At 39.5% G+C, this 25458-nt stretch overlaps 1 protein-coding gene across 1 annotated transcript in view; it reads right to left on the bottom strand.

Moving 5' to 3' along the window:
* LOC127629573 (proton-coupled amino acid transporter 4-like) overlaps positions 1-23562 on the bottom strand; it is a 31446-nt gene extending 7884 nt beyond the window's left edge. The window contains 11 exon segments of the mRNA XM_052106673.1: positions 6834-7003; positions 9054-9223; positions 9406-9504; positions 9691-9954; positions 10053-10137; positions 11079-11174; positions 15477-15565; positions 18911-19001; positions 22676-22760; positions 23076-23181; positions 23321-23562. Coding sequence (XP_051962633.1) covers positions 6834-7003; positions 9054-9223; positions 9406-9504; positions 9691-9954; positions 10053-10137; positions 11079-11174; positions 15477-15565; positions 18911-19001; positions 22676-22760; positions 23076-23097 — 1171 coding nt within the window. The 5' untranslated portion in view covers positions 23098-23181; positions 23321-23562.
* Positions 23563-25458: the final 1896 nt, after the last annotated feature.

Genomic DNA, 25458 nt, shown 5'->3' with positions numbered 1-25458 from the left:
AAATATTAGGCACAGATGAAATTGATTTGTAACTGATTATACGAATACATTTTTACATCACATTTTTTGTTTTTTAATTCTTTAAAAAAAATATTCTTTTTATAAATCTAAATATATCCTGACAGCCCATAACAATTTTGCCATCTCAGGTGAAAGATGTCTTGGAGAATGTCTCCAAATGAATCTCAGAGATGGGCCCCAGCATGGAGCTGCGTGATAAGCCCCATCATGGAGCTCCACAACAGGCACCTATGGAGAGCTCCGTGATGGGCCTATCTCCGTAGGCAGACAGGTAATAACTCACAGAGCCTCAGGAAAACAGAGATAAATGACCAGACACTAAATGAGTTCCTCAACTCTGGCCCAGCTCTCACACACACAATATTGACATATACCGGAAACAAACACGCTATATAAAACAACACCAATACACACACATATAAATACACACAACAGTCCCGCTAATCCATCACAGGCTGGGAGAGGCTGGTGGCCTTGGGCCAGGGAACAAGGAAGGAAGCATGTCAGGCAGAGCGAAAGAACAAGAGATACACATAGACAAGATGAGTGATTGAATGAGGACTTCATCTCTTTATCTACCAGCACGGGCCACAGACCTGCAGCCTTCAGAGTTCATTACCCCTCTGTCCAACAGACCTTTCATGGACTTCTTCTAGTATGTCCTCTAATATGCCACATGTAGTACAAAACCATCCGAGAGATCCGCAAGATTCAGGGCTACATGATATGGCACAAATTTTTAGTGATGCTCTTTATTAGGAACACCTGTAAACCTACTTACTAGTGCGATTATCTAATCAGTCAATCGTCCGGCAGCAGTACAATGCATAAAATCATGCAGACAATGGTCAGGAGCTTCAGTTTATGTTCACATAAACCATCAGAAAGGGGAAAAATGTGATCTCAGTGATTTCAACCGTGGCATGATTGTTGGTGCCAGACGGGCTGATTTGAGTATTTCTGTAACTGATTTTCACACACACAACAGTCTCTAGAATTTACTCAGAATGTGCCAAAAACAAAAAACATCCAGTGAGTGGCAGTTCTGTGGACAGAAACAACTTGTTGATGAGAGAGAGAGAGAGAGAGAGAGATCAACAGAGAATGGCCAGACTGGTTCGAGCTGACAAAGTCTACGGTAACTCCAATATAACGAACATGGGCTATAACAGCAGAAGACAATGTCGAGAACTTTATTAGGACCAAAGTGTTCCTAATAAAGTGCTCAGTGAGTGTATATCGTTTATTGATATGTACAAATACATTTTATGCTTTACCACACTGTAAAGGGATCAATGGAAAGGAGGAGGCGAGAACCGGCTTTTCAATATAAATAATAGTTTAATGATAAACTTAAAATACAACATAAACACACACATGGCAGGGCAGTGGTGGCTCAGCAGTTAAGGCTCTGGGTTACTGATCAGAAGGTCAGGGGTTCAAGCCCCAACACCACCAAGACACCACTGTTGGGCCCTTGAGCAAGGCCCTTGAACCTATCTGCTCCAGGGGCGCCGTATCATGGCTGACCCTGCACTCTGACCCCAGCTTAGCTGGGATATGTGAAAAATAAATAATTTCACCATGTATATGTAGAAATGTATGTATAATGTGTGACAATTGATCAATTCAATTTAATTTTTAACATGACGGACATGTCCGTAAACGATCTCTCTCTGCAGTCGACCTTTATCCCTCTCGGAGAGTACAAACATTATCCAAATATATAATAACCAAACATCCAATCAAACCACAATGGACAAAATTAAGTCACATGTCTGGAGAATACCTTAATCTCTCACACATCAGTGGCACTGCAATGTTTTTAAAGGGACATTACACAGCTTTGCAGCTTAAAACATTGAGAGACAGAGAAAAGGTGGAGATCAGAACGTGACCGACTGAGGTCAGGACAAAAGACAAAGAGAGACATGAAAGCAATAAAGGAAATCTTATAAGGGGAGAATGTGATCCGTCCAATGAGAGGAGAGAGATGGATATAACATAAAAGATAGACAAATGAATTGTGAATAAGGACAAAAAAGGTCAAGAGAAGTGGTTGAAAGAGACTGAGAAAGAAAGAATCTAGATGGAAATATAGCTGCAAGCAGCAAATATGGACCAAGCACTGCACCACACTAAAGCCCCGTTCACACCACCAGCGACAGAGCCACAAAGGGACAGAATCTCATTATTTTGCAATGAGAGCCGAGCAACAGTGAGTGTTGGTGACAAGATATGGGTGTAGCAAGCGACAGGACCAAATTGAGAAATGTTGTCACTGAAGGTGTGAACAGGGCTTAACCAGAACACACAGAGTGAATATGCAGCCCTCTACATTGAAAGTAAATCCCTTGCATATGCCACCAAATTTCATGCCATGTAACTCAAATTTGCATGTTATTAGCCATTGGCAAGTAAATGTTCAGAAAAAGCTGGCGTTTAAGTCTCGTAAAAAGGTAATGCAACTTGTTTGGCTGCAGTGGGTCCTGAGGTGTTGTGATTGCACCGTCACAATCGCTTTTGTTGAGCCACGATATGTCAGTCACATTTACATTGCAAAAACTTTTCCACTGACTGTTTTCACAACATTCTCCATTTTAAAGCAGGGACAATAGTTGGAACACAAGACGGATAACAAGAATGTTAGATAGTTTGATAGATTCTGTTTACTGCATAGGCTTCAACAGTCAGTGCTTCACACAACCGCACACCATTTTTCTCAGTTTCAAATAGAAAAACACCATCACTCACTTTTTCATTCACTCTCTGGCAAATGCATGCTATTCTTACAACACACACTCTTCCTCTTTATCAGAGCAACCCTCTCTCACTCGTACCTGCATGACTGACAGTGTTAAACAAATATTTATTTTCATATTTAGGGCTTTGGGAGGTTCACGGTTCAGTGGCAGATTCAATTTATCCAAAGGTAAAAAAAAATATCACTGTAATCCAAAAGCCTTTAGGTTTGCACTCGTTCACAGGATCTATCCATCATCTATCTCTTCTCTGATCACCAATGAATACTAAATGGAGGATTAGGAGAAGATAGAGTGAGGTGGCAAATGAGGAGTAGAGGATGGATGGTGAGGGGCGGGGAATGGAGGAAAATGAAGAGGGTGATGATGAAGAAAGTGTAATACAACAGAATGTTGTACAGTGAGGAAAATAAGTATTTGAACACCCTGCTATTTTGCAAGTTCTCCCACTTAGAAATCATGGAGGGGTCTGAAATTGTCATCGTAGGTGCATGTCCACTGTGAGAGACATAATCTAAAAAAAAAAAATCCAGAAATCACAATATATGATTTTTTAACTATTTATTTGTATGATACAGCTGCAAATAAGTATTTGAACACCTGTCTATTAGCTAGAATTCTGACCCTCAAAGACCTGTTAGTCTGCCTTTAAAATGTCCACCTCCACTCCATTTATTATCCTAAATTAGATGCACTTGTTTGAGGTCGTTAGCTGCATAAAGACACCTGTCCACCCCATACAATCAGTAAGAATCCAACTACTAACATGGCCAAGACCAAAGAGCTGTCCAAAGACACTAGAGGCAAAATTGTACACCTCCACAAGGCTGGAAAGGGCTACGGGAAATTGCCAAGCAGCTTGGTGAAAAAAGGTCCACTGTTGGAGCAATCATTAGAAAATGGAAGAAGCTAAACATGACTGTCAATCTCCCTCGGACTGGGGCTCCATGCAAGATCTCACCTCGTGGGGTCTCAATGATCCTAAGAAAGGTGAGAAATCAGCCCGGAACTACACGGAAGGAGCTGGTCAATGACCTGAAAAGAGCTGGGACCACCGTTTCCAAGGTTACTGTTGGTAATACACTAAGACGTCATGTTTGAAATCATGTATGGCACGGAAGGTTCCCCTGCTTAAACCAGCAGATGTCAAGGCCCGTCTTAAGTTTGCCAATGACCATTTGGATGATCCAGAGGAGTCATGGGAGAAAGTCATGTGGTCAGAGGAGACCAAAATATAACTTTTTGGTCATAATTCCACTAACCGTGTTTGGAGGAAGAAGAATACCATCCCAAGAACACCATCCCTACTGTGAAGCATGGGGGTGGTAGCATCATGCTTTGGGGGTGTTTTTCTGCACATGGGACAGGGCGACTGCACTGTATTAAGGAGAGGATGACCGGGGCCATATATTGCAAGATTTTGGGGAACAACCTCCTTCCCTCAGTTAGAGCATTGAAGATGGGTTGAGGCTGGGTCTTCCAACATGACAATGACCCGAAGCACACAGCCAGGATAACCAAGGAGTGGCTCTGTAAGAAGCATATCAAGGTTATGGCGTGGCCTAGCCAGTCTCCAGACCTAAACCCAATAGAGAATCTTTGGAGGGAGCTCAAACTCCGTGTTTCTCAGCGACAGCCCAGAAACCTGACTGATCTAAAGAAGATCTGTGTGGAGGAGTGGGCCAAAATCCCTCCTGCAGTGTGTGCAAACCTGGTGAAAAACTACAGGAAACATTTGACCTCTGTAATTGCAAACAAAGGCTACTGTACCAAATATTAACATTGATTTTCTCAGGTGTTCAAATACTTATTTGCAGCTGTATCATACAAATAAATAGTTAAAAAATCATACATTGTGATTTCTGGATTTTTTTTTTTAGATTATGTCTCTCACAGTGGACATGCACCTACGATGACAATTTCAGACCCCTCCATGATTTCTAAGTGGGAGAACTTGCAAAATAGCAGGGTGTTCAAATACTTATTTTCCTCACTGTACTTTCTATATAGATTCAAAAGGAGCCATTCACACAGAACATGTTAAAAAAAAAAAAAAAAAAACAGAGACAGAGTTTTTAACTTGACTAGATCATGGCGTAGGACAATGAAAAAACAGCTAGATGTGAAGCAACAGCCAAATGTCCGTCTGGTGCATGTGTACAACAAAGGCCAACATTAAAACTTAGCATGGAATCTAAGGACGTGTTCTGTGTGAACGCCCCTTACGGCAGCATCCAAACGTCAAGATTTGGAACACAGGCGGCAACAAAACTAGCTCCTCTTGTGAAGCTCACAACTGACTGCTGCCACAATACTAATAAAAACAGGTATTGGGTACAACTGTCCGTTTTTAGCATTACTTTTCAGTTTTGAGTGCAATACATGTTTACAGTAAAATCAACAATGTGTTCTACAATTGCATTCAAATGCAATGCTTTTATTTATTATTCTTTTAATGCCATGTCAGCATCAATGGCTATTTTCATGGCAAGAGCCGATGCTTCCTTTTATTTTGTCCAAAATTAGGTATTTTAGGCAGCAACATAATTCGCATTAGGGATGTTAAAAAGAAGGATGGGCATTTTCATGTAATTTGGTATTCGAGTACTCGAACTCACATATAATAATAATAATCAATTACTCGTAAATTAAAATGTCACTTTAAAAATGTCGTCAATTAATTTTTTTGGTTTTATGCATAAACGTTAGCAAGAACGGTTGCAAAATAATCTACATTTAACAAACTATTCTTTTCTTTTGAGAGAATTATATATTTTTTTAAATAACAGTTAAAAACACTCACTTTGCATTCACCTGGAGCTTACATACAGTAGAAACCAATACTGACGGCATTAGGGTAATTATCATATATAAACTACATAAAAAGGCACATTTCTATAATTTCACTGTGGCAGGGCGGAGGGCCGGGTCGTGATTCTACACACCCAGTCCCTTATCAGGCTAATCAAGTCTACGAGAGGGATAAAGGCCGACTGCAGAGGATGGTGCGGGAGAGAGAGAGAGATCGTTTACAGGCAGGTCCGTAATGTGTGTATGTTTGTGTCTTTTGTTTCAGTTTATCATTAAAATATTATTTATATTGCCAAGCCGGTTCTCGGCTCCTCCTTTCCATTGAACTGCGTTACACTGGTGCCGAAATCCGGGGAGGAGGAGGGATGCCCGTTGCCGACACTGCCGTCCATCCAGGGGAGCGCTGCTGCCATCTACCGGGGATGGGGACATCCCGGGGACCGCCCGGACGCAGGGAACGGCCGGCGTCCATGGGGCGAGTGGGGACTGGACTCCCCGACCGCCTGGAGCGATGGAGCCGCTGCCAGGGGCGGAGGAGTACCCCCACGAGGTGCTGGGAATGCGGTGGGACGCGGTGGGACGTTCTGTCCGCCGGGGGTCGTGGGTCTGACTCCGGTCCACCCGGGGAGGAGCGGCTGGAGGAGTGATTGAGGACCATGCGACGGTGTATCAGAGAACCGGCGAGTAAGTGTTTTTTTTTTCTTCTCTCTCCTCTCACTGTCGTTCCGCGTTGGTCTTTTCCCTCTCTTTTAAATTTTACAGTGTTTTTTTTGGGGGGGGTACTACACTGTTAAAGGTTACCCGAACAACTAGTTGACTTATCAGTCTTAATGCCTGTATAATTTACATTTATGCATTTGGCAGACGCTTTTATCCAAAGCGATAAGAGCCCTTATTACAGGGACAATCCCCCCTGGAGCAACCTGGAGTTAAGTGTCTTGCTCAAGGACACAATGGTGGTGGCTGTGGGGCTCGAACCAGCATCCTTCTGATTACCAGATTAGCAGTTATGGTGCTTAGACCACTATGGTGCTTACACCACCATCTCATTATTAAGTGGGCGTTTACACAAGACACTTTCTGGTGTTCCAAAACAGCAAATTGACTAGTTGGTTGTTGGTGAACAATCATCTCTACCTTTGCACTGGGAGCGCACCCATAATACCAAAAAGTGGTGCCTGCGGAGGCAGCTCACTAGGTTTTGAAATGGTGTGTATGTGTGTGTGTGAGATCACTCACAGGTGAGGCAGACGAGCAGCGCTCGAAGGCTGAGATCAGTCACTCGTCTCCATTTCTTTCTCACATGCTCACACACGGGCGGAACCAGAATCTCTGCCGGCACGAAGAACTGCACTGCGAAACTCACAAACACACCAAACGAGTACAACACCTTCACCAGCAGATTAGACCTGCAACACACACACAAAATATGAACACAACAACAGTGCAATGATTAAGTCAGAAACCACAGAATGTGCAAGAATGTTAATGATGTAACCCACCATTTCAACATGTGACATCAAAAAGGCAAGTTTGACTAGAGTGTAATATCTATCATTTTCCAAAACCTATTAACCCACGTGGTGCTGCCTTCACATTGAGGTTGGAAATTAAGAACAAGTTACATTTTTAAACAAATATTGGGACCAAATGATTTTATGATGTTAGGTGAAATGACAGCCTCAAGTTAAAAGGAGTTTGGAACAACATGAGGGTGAGTAAATTACAGCATTTTCATTTGTTGGTGATCTACCCATTTAAATAGCTCAGTGGTGTGACTATTTATTTTTATTGCCATATCAGAATCACTGGCAATTTTCATGGCAAAATCAAAGTAGTTTTAAAATGTAATATACACAATATATTATATAATACAGTAACATACACGATGACTCAGCAGGGTGACAAATACATTTTTAAAATATAGCCGCAAGCGACAATCATCACGGTTCAAGTACGTATGGCCAGGACATTGCTGGACAACAGCACATTACAAGAGCATAAAGTTAAGTCAAAGAGGACTTAAGGATTTTCAGTTTTGACACTCCATCTAGTGGACAACATTGGAAATACATACTTGATTTACCAGGCATAAATTAGATTTTGGGATTGCTGGACAGTTAAATCAGGAAAAAATGAACTTGATAAAAACAGATTTCATTCTTCCATTTGTTGGATAGTTGTTGCTATTTTTACTGCACAGATCTTACATTACAAGAGTAATAAAATTCAGAGTATTTAATGGAATTTCTTAACTTGCTGCTCCATCTAGTGAACAAAATCGGTAGTACATCCATCGTTTGTCAATTATAGTTGAAATAAAAATTATTTATTTTTTTGCTGTTTAGACGATTGAAGGAAATTGATGAAATTTAGCACATGTGTTCGGACTATCCTGGTGTGTTTATATTTTAAGTTTTGTCATGTTTGGACCTTGTGCACAAAGGCATAGTAGTTAGTTCCAGTTCAAACCCAAAGAATTCATAGGCTTATATCTTCTGAAGGATTTGACATATCAAAAATCAGAAAATTATTTTTTATTTTTTCAGGATAGTCCCTAGATGATACGTGCACATTTTTGAGACAATTGGACAAACGTCCTAGGAGGAGTCAAAACATTTTTTTCCAAATGGCAGAACAGTTTTCGGGGCAAAAATAAAACATTTTTGTCTTGAAACAATGAATCAGAGGAAAAATAAAAACAAATTATGGATAAGAAGTTATGAGCAAAAACTTAAAAGTGCTTATTAGAGCACCAACAAGTGTCGGGGTGTGTGTATGCGCCTGAGTGGGGGGGGGGGGTTTGGGACCATTCTGCCAAGTTTGGTGTCTATAGGACTTATGGTTTTGGCTGCCCATATGCTTTTAGGGCAGAAAAAAGAAGAAGAAGAAGAAGAAGAAGAAGAAGAAGAAGAAGAAGAAGAAAATAAGAAAATCAGTATGGATACTAGAGGGTTCCAGCAGCTTTGGTGCTTGGACCCACAATTATTTTAATTTCAAATTAAGTCCCCATTAATATAAGGTCACAAATACAACATGCATAATTGTATCGAGGAAGTGGATAGTCAAATTCATAAAAACATCAAGGTGGTACATCAAGCTTGAATGGGTCTGATGGTAGGAACATTCCTTATTACGGAACATACATATGGATCAGGGGCATGATTAATTGCGTAGTTTATTTCATATAATAACATTACACCAAATTAACACTGTAAATCGACAGCCCTAGTTATAACATAATAGATGCTTCGCAAGTGACCGATATTTTGGAGTCCTCCTAATAGTGTAAATTAAGTTCCTGTTAAATCCCCTGTCTGCTGATCGACGTTACAGCATGGAGTTCTAAAATCTAGATAGTGAAGAGCTTGACACTGTGCGCATTATTGTGGTGCCATCAGAAATTCAGTGTTGTCATTGATATATGGGCTTTTTAAATGTGTGTGTGGTCATAGTTACCAGGAGTCATGTGGAAGGTTAAGTGTGATGCTTCCTTTAATGTCATCTCTGAAACGGAGGTAGCCCAGTGTCGCCAGAGAAAAGTACAGGATGATGACGCCGCCCATGCCAAAATTGAGAGCTTGAGGAAAGCGTTTTGGCTCTCTCATTTGATTCTCTAAGGGAAGAACCTAGACACACACACGCGACAAAGAAAGTAAAATTGGTAAAGAGTAAAGCTCTGGGCACACTTCATGCTATTTCTAAGCAGACCAGAATAACTATTTGTACCTATGGAACCTTCAGTGAGAGTACACCAGGTGTATCTGACGTCATTGAAAGTAAATGAGTGCAAAAGGAATCGAAATCTCACCACTCCAATCCCCTCAAAGGCAAAGATAGCTGTTCCAAAGAAGAACGGAAACTTCCGCCATGTGGAGGCATATGGCAGGTTTCTGGGATCACTGATATCCTATAGAGAGAGATGATAAAAGACCCCAAAAAGTATCACCTTATTGGCTAAAGTTTCAATCTTACTCTTCCTAATATAAAAAAGACACGGTCAGCAAGGATATACATGTAAAAAATTCTCAAAGTGGACTGGATTTTATGCTGAAAAGTATTAGCAAAGATCCAGATAATGATGACGCGCACTTACGCCGAGTATGTACGTAAAGATCAGTACGAGGCTGATGGCCATACAGAGGTTGGCTATGCCAGACAGAGCGGCCATGTTCCGCAGATCTCTGATGAAGGTCAGGACGATGATGAAGGGAAGGAGGAAGACCATGTAGAGCCGCAGGTCCAGCCCTGTAGCCACAGCAACAGAGGCTGGGTTTGGGGACATGGCGCCCTCTACTGAGCTATTGGAATATAACACCACAGTCTCCATGGAAGTGTTCAAGCGAGTACCTTCCATCATCTAAACACACACGTTAAATGAGAGGCATGTCCAAAAAACGTTTTATATGGCTGTTGTTTTTAAGCCATATTGAAGCATGAGCGCTCTGCTAAACATACCTGCTTAATATTCTCTCCCAGGAATACAAAGTACACACTACAGAAGCCTAACTGGGTCAAAACCAGGAAGAAATTCACCAAGTGCCTATAAAGGAAAAAGTTAAAAACAGTAAAAGACAAATACACCAATAATAACAACATGCTAACATATAAGTATGGGACAATGTACAGTCAGTCACTCATATCACAAAATAAGCCCCAAGCATGAAGTGTAGAGTCATGCAGCATGATAATTTACTACTTAATACACAATTACTGAACATGAAATATTGATTTGAGCTTTTTAAATGACGTTAAATACTGAAATTGTTTTATTATGCAAGAAGAAATGGCGGAGTGATACAAGAGACATGAAACTAAGGACACCAGCTGATTAGACCTGCAACACTCACAAAATATGAACACATTAATACAACAACAGTGTAATGATTTATTCAGAAACCTCAGAATGTGCAAGAACATTACTGATGCAAGCCACCATTTCAACATGAGACTTCAAAAGGCAAGTTTGACTCCAAGCACAGTGGAAACTGTCAGCGTTCGAAAACGTATCAGTGTTGATGTGGCTTAATGGGATGATGGACAATTATATAGTTTAGTGGTCATTATGCAAAAATATCTGGCCGCACAATACTGCGATTGACCAATCAGAATCAAGTATTCCGGAGAACATGTAATACTTTACCCTTTTTAAGGTCCTACAAAGCCACTATGCCTTATAAAACGAATAACCGCTTCTATAATTAGTGCTTTATTTTTCAGCACGAAGGTCATTATTGTAAAATAGTGGTGAAAATAAAGCAAACCTTTCATGGTAAGACAGAAGTGTTTTTAGGATTCATTGACGTGAAGTCTCCATGTGTGCGCAGAGCATCAGATCTGAATTCCTGTCTTACAGGATGAATATATACATTCAAGCACACACATTTGCCCTCTTGCCATCTATCTCTCTTACATATGCACAAGCTCTCTCGTTTACGGGTGGGGGTGTGCTGTCATGCCAATGAGCATGATGGGATAGCTCACCTCCCAAAATGAGCACCTCTCCTCAGGCACTGGGAGGAACTCATCTCCATGGCAACTGCGACTGTGTCACTATAACCGAGGGGGGCCCGTTTAAACCTGTGAGAGTACGAGAGAGAGAGAAACAAAGAAATAGTTCAGATAAACACTTTTTTTTTGCAATTCCTCTGGGGGGCTTTGGCAAGTCAAAAACCTCAGATACATGAAGATAAAAAGGACATAAGGGGAGAGGGAGTGACACTAAAGGGATCGTACACAGAAAAATGAAAATTCTCTCATCATTTATTCACCCTCATGCCTTGCGCAGACGTGTATGACTTACTTTCTTCTGCTGAAAACAATTGAAGATTTCTAGAAGAATATCTCAGCTCTCTAGGTTTAACTCTTGTGGTTAAATCCATATGCGATATGATGGGTGTGGCTGAGAAACAGATCACTATTTATAAGTCCTTTTTACTATAAATCACTTTCAATTCCACATACTTCATTCTTTATTTTGATAGGTGCATATCGCCACCTATTTGGCAGGGAGTAGAATTTATAGTAAAAAAGGTAAAATATTGATATGTTTCTCAACCATACCTATCATTTCACTTCTGAAGACATGGATTTAACCACTGGAGTCTTATGGATTACTTTTATGCTGCCTTAATGTGCCTTTTGGACCTTCAAAGTTCTGCTTCTATTTTTCTAAATAGGAGGTATTCATCTGGGATGGCATGAAGGCGAGTAAATTATGAGAATTACAATTTTAGGGTGAACTATCCCTACAAGCTTTAAAATGAGTCATTATCAACTTCTATTGGATTAAAATCAGGGATCGGAGCATTCTTAAAAATATGACCTTTTATGTTCTGCAGAAGAAAGTTAGTCATAGGTGTTAAATGGCATGAGGGTGAGTAGATGATGACATCATTATCATTTATGGGCAAACTATCCCTTTATTTGTCATGAAACGATCCTAAAAATAGACTTCATTTTCACACAAAGTAAAAATATTTTTTTCTGTCCTTCTTATTTCGGGTGACGTGATCTGTACATGTTTTCGTGAGATGCAAACAGCAAGTATAATTGGCTTTATGTAAAAACAATAGAACTCAATGATACAGTATGTAACACATTTAGATCATGACCTTATAGTGTCAACAGTATAAATGACAAACATGAGGTTGACAGTCTTCACTCCAATACTGCCACACTTGGTACATGGTAAATAACTGTGTGCCCACATCTAACAGAAGCAGAAGTCTCCCGCTTCCTGTTGTCAGACCAGAGGGAGTGTGCTTTGATCACGTTTGAAGAGGGACTTCATACAAGAAGCAGCTTTTTTATAAATTGACAGATTTTCACAATGGTGAAGTCTAAACACTAGAAACGACTTCATTCAGAATGCAGAATATGCACGTTTCAAATCTTTGCAGTGTTGGGCAGGAACTAACTAAAAGTAGCCAAAGTACTAAATGAACTACTTTATTTCAGTAGCGTGATAGCTGTTTTTATAATAGTTTATCTATCGTTTCCATTAACAAGCTTCTCTATTAAGTAGCACTGTAGTATGACAAAAAATGCTTTTTATTATGTCACAGTTTCGTGCATGCAGCTTTTCAGACATGTCTGCTGAGGTAAATACAGTTGACTAAAATATCAATTTCTTATATGTGTGAATTGGTTAATTCAGACGTTAATACATAAATATACACATTTAAAGATATATTGCTTCTTAAGTCACCTCAAATGTAGTTCGCTACATTTACTAGCTTGTATTGAGGCTAACTACTTATTAAAAGAACAGCTTGTTGGGGTGAGAATCTTAAGAATTTGATTCAGGTTCCTTAATGATTTAATTCACGATTCATTTTGTACTTTTGAGGAAGAAATCTTTTGAAATATGAAATGCAATTCTTGCATTTACTGCTCTCAGCAGCCTGAGGACCAAATGATGAGATTTTCAGATTTTGACACAGCCGATATAAATAAAATACAATTAATGTAAAAGGTGTGTTTACGGGGACTCCAATAATTGATCCCAACTACATAAGGGAATGTTCGAACACAAAATGGCTTTTAAATGCGATGAAACGTATTTAATTTATTCTTTTATAAATTCCACTGATTACAACAAAACTCAACAATCTGTCAGTAACTTTATTCCAGGTTTTATACAAGTTAAGCTTGTATTAAACCTGGGCAGCATTTCTGGCATAAAGTTGATTACCACAAAAATTAATTTTGACTCGTCCCTCCTTTTCTTTAAAAAGCAAAAATCAAGGTTACAGTGAGGCACTTACAATGGAAGTGAATGGGGACAATTTTTGGAGGGTTTAAAGGCAGAAATGTGATGATTATAATTAGGGCTGCACAATTAATCGAAATTAAATCGAAACCTCGATATGACCTTTTGCGATTATTAAATTGCAAAGGATGCAATTTAATTAAATAAATAAATAGCCTGCTCAGTCCAGTCTATTTTAAGTTAGAGCATTGTTACCACGCGTTCACACCAGAGGCGGCGAGAGCGTCAAATCGACCGGAAGTCATTCATTATCAATGACAGCCAGCGAGTCTTGGGCGGTGTGGGCGTCAGATGAAAGTTCAAGTGCAGTCAACATTATGGTAATGAGCTGTGACGCGATTCGGCGGCAACGTATTGGAATATAGAAGTGCTCCGCTCAAGCGAAGTCTAGAGAACACAACAGTGTAAACTTTGGTTCCCACCAAACATTAGTTCCGAAGATAAAATGGAGAAACGAATTATTGCCGTGGCGGGTTTCCCAGTAATATATGATCTGTCCCTGTTTGCTTACAGGGATATGAAACAACCAAGACCACAGTTATTATTACAAATGTATTTTATTTTGATAACAAACAACTATAATTTTTATTACTTTCTGCCATCGATCGATTTCTTATTTTCACATTTTAAAGAGGATATACGCTACTTGTGATAGGTCGGCAAAAAGTAAATGGTCGACATGTCTGGATGTTTAAATTGCGGCCCCTTTAAACATAGTTCACAAAACAAAGCATTCTGAACAAACGTTGCCGCCTATTTCATCTACGTCAGAGCGTCCTCGAGCGTTGAAGGCAGGGCAGCGGCGATTCTGGGGTGTACGCACGGTGTTTTCAGAGTTCTGCACTCCACAACTCCCTCTCATGCTTAGAGTAACATAGGTGCTCAGAGTTCCGTTTGCTTACTTGCGCTAAACGCTTTATTTACACTAAACTGGCGCGTCCTGCGTGAAGTTTTTTTTATTATTATCTGCGGTAACAGCATCTCAGTCTCCGCAAGGCACAGGTATCATAATAATATCGCAGAATACAAGATGGGTATAATTCAAACATCTTTATGAAATGATTGCCGATTTAACAGTAACACCTGTAGAGTCCAGAAACATGCGCACTTCATTCTCCTGTCATTTGTTTACCTCACGAGAGAGCGTGTCGCCCTTATTTCACTCCCCGCGGAAACAAGTGAAAGCGGAACTAATGTTACCAACATCCAACAAAATGAAAAGGAAGGAACATATAATAAATCTATATAAAATATTTAGTTACTATAATATAATGCATTGCTAAATTAAATATAATAAAATAATGAAATTAAATGGTGACAAACTAACCAAAATCTTCACTTTAAATTTAATTACACCAATGGGTTATCAGTTCAACTTCAGTTTGACATTAAGCCTCATTCTTTAGGATTATCTTATATATAAAATAATAGTTTGTATAAGCTAATTAGTTTTTAGGGGCCTAGAATAAAGAGTAACATTTATATTTTGTGTATACGGAATCATTCAATCAATCAACATTATTTTTGACAGCAAAAACTAGGCATCAACTATGGTTTTACCAACAGGGAAATTTAGTTAACAGTGACATTGAGCAGAAAGCTTACATATAACCAGTTTTGACAGAGCTGCTGATAAAAAGTTAAATGATCAGTATCGATTGATGAGATGAAAATTGGAGAGCAGTATCGGATGTTAAAATCCTGATTGGAGCGTCCCTAAAATTCAGGTTGACTGTGTTTCAAAAACTAATGTTGATGATTAGTGGGCTGAGATCCTGTAACAGAATGGACAAAAACACGTACACGGTGGATGGTATCAATTGGATATGAAGAAGACTTTGTTTCACTGTTTATATATTTATTTGTTTGTGGTTGAACTGAAAAAAGGTCTCAGTTTGGTTCTTTTCAAGAGGAGCTTTAACACTGTTTTAACACTCTACATTTTGTCGGTTGCTTAGTGTCTACACCCATATTTCTCAATTCAAATAATAAAATGTGTTCTGTAGGGGACCCACACCTTTAAATAACATACCAGGGCAAAGTGTTTGTTTAGAAAATAAGACTGCAATGCGATTGGCTGTTGGAACTGAAGTGGGGTGGAATCTTACCGTTCACTGAGCTGATGGCTACAGTTAACCAGGATGTGCATGCAATGAACACACACCACGCCCATCAGTATCAGACAAACTGGACCGAGCTTGAGAAAAAAGAGAGATAATGTCATATCTGCAACGTTTTAGACATACAGAGAAAAATATATTATCTTGTGATCTTTTTAACTGTGTATACAGTGCACAAAGTGTCAGTATCTTTTCGCAGTGACCAAAGTTTGTTTTTTAGAGCAATAGACCCTTATCTCGCTATCTCTCGACATGAACTTTGCTTACATATGATGGCTTTATGACAGCAATGAATTAACACAATTGAAGTCTGTGGATGGACACCTTTACAGAACAAATAACACTTAGCCTTTTGGCAAATAATGCTGCCCATATATACAAACAGGGCAAACATTTAGTTTAAAATCCAGTCAGACCAGTTTTTGAACTCACTTTTTAACCTCTTCACTCATGCGAGTCAGTATGATGCGTTTAGAATATGAGAGCGGAAAAACAACAAATTGACCAAGTAAATCTGATACTTTTGGCTCGAAATTGCAGTTACACACACACCTGTGACCGCACATTGTATAATAATGAGGCAAGTTGCTACAGTACATTGTTTGGCAACTGCAAACAGCTTTCAGCTAGGCTTATGAACTATACTGCATAGTTGACTATACAGTATAATAATAATATATGCATTTATTAACCCTTAACAGCATACCTCAGGTCTTTAGTGACCCAGAACCTCATTCCACCCCCTGTACCTCATCCATTTTTGGGAATTGTGCCCACACCTATTCAGTATTTCTCTTATAAACAGTGTAACACCCACCACCACCCAAAAAAAAAAACAATTATAAATGGCATATGTACCAAAAGTGTAATAAGTACTGTAAAATAAGTCAAATCAAAAGTAACAGTCAGTATCTGGTGTGGCCACCAGTTGCATTAAGTACTGCAGTGCATCTCATCCTCATGGACTGCACCAGATTTGCCAGTTCTTGCTGTGAGTTGTTACCCCACTCTTCCACCAAGGCACTTGCAAGTTCACGGACATTTCTGGGGGGGGTGGCCCTAGCCCTCACCTTCCGATCCAACTGGTACTAGATGTGCTCAATGGGATTGAGATCCGGGCTCTTCGCTGGCCATGGCAGAACACTGACATTCCAGTCTTGCAGGAGATCATGCACAGAACGAGCAGTATGGCTGGTGGCATTGTCATGCTGGAGGGTCATGTCAGGATGAGCCTGCAGGAAGAGTACAACATGAAGCAGGAGGATGTCTTCCCTGTAACGCACAGCATTGAGATTTCCTGTCTCCCTGTAGCGCTGTCTTAGGCGTCTCACAGTACAGTTGTTGCAATTTATTGCCCTGGTCACATCTACAATTTGTGTTGATGCGACAAAGCAATCAAAAGCCTGCAGGAAGGGTACCACATGAGGGAGGAGAATGTCTTCCCTGTAATGCACAGCATTGAGATTGCCTGCAATGACAACAAGCTCGGTCCGATGATGCTGCGACACACCGCCCCAGACCATAACGGAATCTCCACCTCCAAATCGATCCCGCTCCAGAGTACAGGCCTCGATGTAATGCTCATTCCTTTGATGATAACCGCGGGTCTGACCATCGCCCCTGGTGAGACAAAACGTGACTCGTCAGTGAAGAGCACTTTTTGTTAGTCCTGTCTGGTCCAGTGAAGGTGGGTTTGTGCCCATAGGTGACGTTGTTGCCGGTGATGTCTGGTAAGGACCTGCCTTACAACAGTCCTACAAGCCCTCAGTCCAGCCTCTCTCAGAGTATTGTGGACAGTCTGAGCACTGATGGAGTAATTGTGCATTCCTGGTGTAACTCGGGCAGTTGTGGTTGCCATCCTGTACCTGTCCCACAAGTGTGATATTCGGATGTACGAATCCTGTGCAGGTGTTTTTACACGTGGTCTGCCACTGCAAGGATGATCAGTTGCCCTGGCCACATCTGCAGTCTTCATGCCTCCATGTAGCATGTATAAGGCACATTCACGCAAATGAGCAGGGACCCTGTGCATCTTTTTTTTGGTGTGTTTCAGAGTCAGTAGAATGGTCTCTTTAGTGTCCTAAGTTTTTATAAGTGTGACCTTAATTGCCTACCGTCTGTAAGCTGTTAGTGTAACAGGTGCATGCGCATTAATTGTTTAAGAACTTTACAGTTTATCAAGTCTGCTTTTTTAGGAACTTCAGTGCAAACCTCCTCTCACATGCCACTTGGGCAATGCCAGCATAATGAACTTAGAACTTGTAGGCAAGCCCAATTGTAGATTTTTGCATCCATCCACGCTGTTTTTCAGTTGTTTTACTATATGAGCTAAAGTTAACGGATGCCTTTGACTGTCGTGAAGCGTCTCGCTGTTGTTCAACTTCTCGTACAGGTGCGCCACATTTCTTAGAAATTGTGACACATTAAAAATAACTTAAATGGTTAAAAATGTGGCTTTAGACACCCGTGCCCTGTTCCGGTTGTTGAGCTGCATCTAGCTTTTTTGTAGCGAAAGGGCATGTTCGATGTGAATGCCCCCTCTTTCTTCGATGACAAAGATGGATGCGTGAAACTTTCAGGAATTTTTTATTTGAAAATTAACTATATTGTACATATGCAATTTTGTAATATTTTAAAATGTGTTTAATTTTGGCTTTTCACACACACACACACACACACACACACACACACACACACACACACACGTTGGTCTACCTATCATTATGAGGACTTTCCATAGACATAATGACTTTTATACTGTACAAACTATAGATTCTATCCTCTAAACCTAACACAACCCCTAAACCTAACCCTCACAGAAAACTTTCTGCATTTTTACATTTTCAATAAAACATTGTTTAGTATGATTTTTAAGCGATTTGAATTATGGGGACACTAGAAATGTCCTCATAAATCACATTTATAGCATAATAACCTTGTAATTACCAGTTTGTAACTTACAAAATTGTCCTCGTAAATCACAAAAACACGCGCACACACACACACACACACACTCACACACACACACACACACTCACACACACACACTATGTATGTATCAGCCAGCTAGTGGCTCAGCTGGAAAAGTTCTGCATCTCCTGATGACCAAACCGAACCTGCCCCTTACCCATGGTATAATCCCTGTAACGCAAGGCTCTTGTGGCTCATTGCTTTTTTTAAAGACTTTTCTTTAAATCCCTCAAGTATATCTGTTTTCAGAAATGTCTACTAGTCATAACTTTTCAGACCCGAGATCTCAGACATAGATGCTCAGCCTCAAAAAGTGTGCCGTGTTCTGATACAGGGTCAGTGTTGTACTTGGAAAATAATTAAAACCAGGGTCTGTATGCATTAGAAACTCATCTAGAATCAGTTTGGTCTCTTTCATAACCAATCACATAAAAAGGTGAGATGTTACGCACCACTATCCCAGCATTTTTCACAGCTAGAGGAAGCCCGAGCAACCCTGTGCCAACATTCCCCTTTAAGAGATGCAGCAGAGTCTGAGTAAACCTGAAAAAAAAAAAATTAAATAGAGAGAGAATGAAAAAAGACAGGAAGGTATAGTGAGAAAGAAGTGATGTGATCAGAAGTGGTCAGGCGACTCCACTTGTATTTTGAGCGAAGGCTCTCTGATTTCATGACTACATAAATCAATCACTTCGTCAGCATTTTACCCCATGTTAATAAAACGAGAAAGTCAAGAAAAAAAAAATCTTCCAAATATACTTTGTTTTTTATTTATAATTATGTATATCTGTTTATAATTGTAATTGTATATAATATATATACATTACTTACAGTATACAACCCCAATTCTGAAAGTTGGGACAGTATGAAAAATGCTAATAAAAACAGTGATTTGTAAATTATTACAACTAAACAACTAAAGCACTACAACTAAACATTAGATTATGTTTTACCTTGTGAATTTTATTTAATTTAAATATGTATAGTCATTTCAAAACAGTTGATTGCAACACACTCAAAAAAGTTGGGACAGTCGAGTGTTTTCCACTGTGAAACATCACCATTTGTTCCAATAACACTTATTAAGCATTTGGGCACTGAAGACACAAGTTTGTTAAGTTTAGAAAGTGGACTTTTCCCCCATTCATCCATGATGTAGGCCTTTAGCAGCACAATTGTAGAGGGACTTCATTGCCGTATTGTGCGCTTCATAATGCGCCACACATTCTCAATTGGAGATGGTCAGGACTGCAGGCAGGCCAATCTAGCACCCGCACTCTCTGCTTATTCGGCCAGAATTTGGTTTGAAATTGTCCTCATGAAAATGCCAGGACGTCCGTGGAAAAGATGGTGCTGGATAGCAGTATATGCTGCTCCAAAATTTGTCTGCATTAATGGTGCCCTCACAGATGTGCGATTTACCCATGCCATGGGCACTGACACACACCTGGCCCATACAGACACTGGCTTTTGGACCTGAAGCTGATAACAGCTTGGATGGTCCTTTTCCTCTTTGGCCCGGAGAACTAGTTGAAATGTGAACTCATCAGGCAAAAATGAAACGGAGCCCTGAGAAGTCGCTTCAGGACAGTGTTGATGTATGGCTTCTGCTTTGCACAGTAAAGTCTTAACTTGCAGCTGTTCATGATATCCATTACAGATTAATTAAGTTTTAGACAGTGATGTCTGAGGGATCAGAGGTCACGCGCATTCAGAAGTGGTTTTCGTCTTGCCCTTTACTTTTTTCGAATTGAGATTGTATGTATACAACATGTATATCTGTTCTAACTATACTTATATACTGTATGTGCATCACATGATCTGTTACAGCATGTTGATATCATGCCGACTTGTGCACAACTATCAAAATGTTTTGATCATGCCGTTAGTTCTTTTAAAGCTGGACTTAACCAGCAATGTTTAAAACCACTGTTTTAGTGCAGTGGAAAATTGACAGGTGATTGGGCAGTCCTTTAACATTGTCTGAGACGCATCAGGAAACATGAGCATTTACAGTATATATTTGTTGTGGCTACACATGTTTTCACATGTGGTTAGAAGGATCAGACCAAACCTTTTTGGTCCATGTTTACACTGTAAACCCTGATGTTGTCATTACTGGAAAAATCAAGTTATCATAATGAAACACTGCTTGAAATGTCAAGTTTTGGTGTTCCAACTTATTTTTCTTTCAAATCTATAGACCTAAGATTTTAAGTGTTAATAACTCAAACTATCAAGTACACAATTGATGCTTTGGGGAATACCCATAATGCATTGCGCTTGCATTATTTAAAGAAATGTCCTTGGTCAAAGGGAGCTTACGTTGGAATTGAAATAGTTATTAAGACTTCATAGAGGTTGAGCTCTTTTGTAGTATCATTTATGTTGTTTTGTTGCAAAAAGGTGTTTTGTGTGATCAGTGTCCCCTTTGGTCAAGCTGGACACTATTCCAGATCTCTTTAACCCCGTTTCCACCTGGTATTAAGATGCATTTCGGGTGATTTCCGATCACATGTGGTCAGCCCTAAATATAGGTCTAAACAGGGTCGAAATCTTTTTGTGATCGGATCACAAAAACCACATACGAATGTGGCCAAAAACGTATGTGATCCGTCCCGCATGTGTCCTGGCAGCAGTGAAGCACCACCCCCTGTCAATCAATTAACGCTATTGCTTAACAATAGTTTAAATATTGCTGTTTACAAGCGGCTTTAAAAGGAAATAACCATCCGACCGGAACATTTTCAAAAGTGGATACAGTTCATACGCAATCAAAATGGCTTCACAGATCTTCTTTAGTGTGTCTGATATAAACATAGCAAAGAAGCACAAACACCTGAAGCTCCTTTAATACAGGCATTTGTGCTTGGATTACATTTCAATCGCATCTGGGTGAACAATGTGCCATTTTGTTCACGTCTTCTTTGTCTTCTCTGCGCTTTATCGTGTAGTAACAGACTGACATAGTGATTGGTGTATTTCGTCATGAAACGGAGACCCTCCCCTCCAAATCCAAACACAAGTGGTCACAGGAGATGCATTTAGGCTACCAGGTGTAAACAGCGATGTCTTGCCTGACCACATGATCGTATCACCCGAGACGCATTGTAATACCAGGTGGAAACGGGGTCTTTGTGCATGTGCGACTGAAGTGCAGCCGTTTATGCATTTCTGTGGTGAAATAAGTTGATTTAATAACTGACCTAGAATCATCTACAATCTTCTTTATTTAAGCTTTTATTGTATGACTTAAACTTGAGACCATTTAATGAAAATTAATAAGTAGAAACAACTAAACTTAAACAGCAAATCTGACTACAATCTACTTAAATCTAATTAACTTAAGTTAATTCTATATTATCACCAAGTTAAGTGAACTTAAACGTTGTTGGAGACACTGTTACTCAGTAAAGTAAACTTATTAGGGTTTTCGATGTACAGATGTGTAAACAGGGTCCTGATGTGGAAACCACTTTAATTGGATATTTTTTATTTTTTTTTCAATTCTATAATATAACACAGTAAATATGAGTTAGGAAATCGTCCCATTGTCTCAAGCAATATTTGAACCAATTGCCATTAAAAGCATAAAATCATTCATTCTTTGATAGTATGCTTTCATTCCGGAGCCATCGCTTCAAATTTGTAATTTTTTATATTTTCCACCAGATGGCGCCACTTTTATCATGTTTGGCCTATGGAGCAAATACATGCTTTTTTCCCATTTTCTGTTTGCTGTATTATAGAGCACTGCAGGCCAATTGAATAAAATGATGCAGCTAAAATTGTGTGGGTGTGTTGGTATGGATGTCAGAGTGTGTGTTGTATGTGTGTATTGAGAAATATGTGTGTGTGAAAAACAACAGTGGAATTATGTAAACAAACTGGCATTTAGAGGGTTAAAATCCTGAAAATGTTATGAATATTTGGTAGTTATGATAAGGACTGGTGTTGGTTAAAAAAAATCAATCAAATTCAAAAATCAAGTCTGTGAAAGTGGAAAATAATATGAATATATAATATTTTTATGGCAGTTTTTTGACGCAGACATTTGTTCATCCTCTTGTCCATTTTGGACCTTTTTTTAAATTGACGCACAAGAGTTAAACCTGAATCACATACTTGAGCACTACTGCTCTAAGGTGTCTTGCACTACATCACGGCTCTGTCTTATTCGTTTCGGTCTCACCTGACAGAGGACAGGTGATACTCACGTTATGCCTTGTGGCTGTTGCTCAGAATCTTCGTCTTCATCCACATCCTCCTCCTCCTCCATAAGAGGAGTCATCACCTCCATATCTGCTCCATGTCATATTTAAAAAAAAAAATGGACAGGTTTTTCAAATGCATATATTACTTTGTAGTAAGAGCCAAGTAGTGGCCTGATTAAAAATGGATCTAACACAAGTATTGAAAGAGAATAACAGATCTACATAAGGGTAATGCCATAAGAAGAGAAAGTGAGAGTGAGAGAGAGAGAGACTTACAATAACAATAAATGACTGAGGCAGCACTACAGTATAGTACAGTGATACCAGTTGACACTGCCAGAGAGTCTGGGAGACAAAAGTTTGACAACCCCTCCTCTGTCCGACGTGAAACAGACAATATTACCTAGTTGTTCGGCTGATGTCATCTTCTGCTGCTCACCTGGAGACTGTTTACATCCAGACACACTGAAGCTGATTATCTCACGAGCACCCACGCAGACATTTGTTAGCTCAAAATATAAAATATACACCATATAAATATATTTCCTAAAAAACTATAATATTGTATAGTAGTAATAATAACACAACGCTAAACAATAACGGTAAAGTTTATCAATAATGCATCACATTACAGTGGATGTGTTTTACCGAAGGAGTGCAGAAATCACAGCCGCTCCTCGAGGTCTCTCTCCGGCTTCATGTGAAACCATCACCGGCCGTGTGCTGGAGCCGATATCCGCACCGTACCACCCGAGCGTTTAGATAACTAAAGCCTAACACGACGACATGCCATCGGGAATTTGCGACCCGTCAATGATAATGAGCCCGGGTCAAGATTGGTACAGAATGACACAGACGGTGGATATCATCATACTGACCGAGACGGTGACAAACTATGAGGACGTCACAGCCTTCATGACGGAGAGACTCTTAAAGGGGCCGCGAGGCTCAATTACAGATCGCTAAATAATAAATAAATGTCGTAAATAAACAAATAAATTTAAGTTGAACCAGCGAATTTCTCTCCTAATGACAAAACCGTAATTAGTGATACAAAAAAAATGGTATCTTATTTATTTATTTACTGTGTTTATGGTACGTTTTAAAGTTCTTTCTTACACAACAAAACAAACTGCCACATAATTTACTTTTTTTTTCTTCAGAGTAGCCATATCATTTTTGATGACACTTAACGATCAACACAACAGCCATTTCAGTAACCTTATAAAAGCTGTTTTATTCTACATGGAGAGGGTCCACACATGGGGGCTGCCATGTTAGAATCACATGACCAGCTGAATACTACTGGCTTAATCTCTGTAACCGTCCTGTTATTGGACACTTTCACTCATTGAATAAAGTAATCATGGCTGACTGCGAATAGGCTACTACATTTCTGCAATGGCATCTGAAACTGAAAACGATTGATTTTAAATGATGCTGCATTCAAGCCGCTAGGTGTCAGTGTTCAAGTCCAAGATGACACAAAGAAAAAAGTTACAGAGTGCACCTTTAAAGTATAAATATAAGGTCAATTTGGTATATTTAAGGTAAAAGGTACATTACAAAACAGCATTTAAAGGTGCACTCAGTATTTTTTTCCTAATTAAAAAAGATGAACTCCTTAAGAAATTAATTGTAATTTTGAAACATAAGTATAAAACCATGACCACTTACAAGAGATGAAGATGCCAGTCACATCAGTAACCTAAAAAAAAGCTGTTTTGAATGATGCCAGTGTAAGTCTAAGATGTCATGACCAAAAACTTACTGAGTGCACCTTTAACTTTTATCACACTAAAATCATGTTAGCATGCATTGTTCGTGTCTTGTGGCTATACGTATGAAACAGTGAGTATTTTAGCTTATTAATTGGCCCACACTCACTTCCATTGTAAGCGCATCACTGGAACCCAGAGTTTTGCTTTTTCTTTTTTAAAGAAAATGAGGGACGAGCTTCAATAATTATTTATGGTAATCAACATTATGCCACAAATGCTGTTGATCAAGTTGAACTTGTATTGAATCTGGAATATTCCTTTAAGTGACATAAGATGGGGAAAGATTGATTTCTCAAATCGTTTCAAGAATATAGGATGATGGTGATGTCTGGGTGAGACAAAATGATGCTTACAGAATAACAGTACACATTTACATTTATGCATTTGGCAGACGCTTTTATCCAAAGCGACTTACAGTGCACTTATTACAGGGACAATCCCCCCCGGAACAACCTGGAGTTAAGTGCTTTGCTCAAGGACACAATGGTGGTGGCTGTGGGGATCGAACCAGCAACCTTCTGATTAACAGTTATGTGGTTTAGACCACTACACCACCACCACTCCCGATATGTTTAAAACAATTGGAGGGTGCAACAGAATCTAATTCACTGCCTAGCCAAAAAAATAAATAAAAAATATGTTGCTGTTTGGATTTAAATAAGCAGATAATTAAGAACTTATGATTAAATCATTATTGCAGTGATTAATATGTTTCAGCTGGCAACAATTGTTTTAACCCTAACTGATGCAATGTGTAGCTTCTCAATTCTTAATCAACCATGTTGGAAGACATATCCCATGGTGATGGAAAAGATGTCCCTGTGTTTCAGAAGGGGCAAATTGTTTGCCTGCATCAAGCAAAGAAAAAACCGAAATAAATAGCTGAAATCACTGTAATTGGGTTAAGAATTGGCCAACACATTATACAAATCTGGAAGGACAGAGGTGAACCGTCAGCTTTGTGGAAGAAGAGTGGTTGGAAAAAAAGGTTGAATGATCGTGATC

This window comes from Xyrauchen texanus, chromosome 36 (assembly GCF_025860055.1).
Source record: "Xyrauchen texanus isolate HMW12.3.18 chromosome 36, RBS_HiC_50CHRs, whole genome shotgun sequence".
In the NCBI taxonomy this organism is placed as follows: domain Eukaryota; kingdom Metazoa; phylum Chordata; class Actinopteri; order Cypriniformes; family Catostomidae; genus Xyrauchen; species Xyrauchen texanus.
Note: the sequence above shows the minus strand (reverse complement) of the source record. Positions and strands in the feature narration are given on the sequence as shown.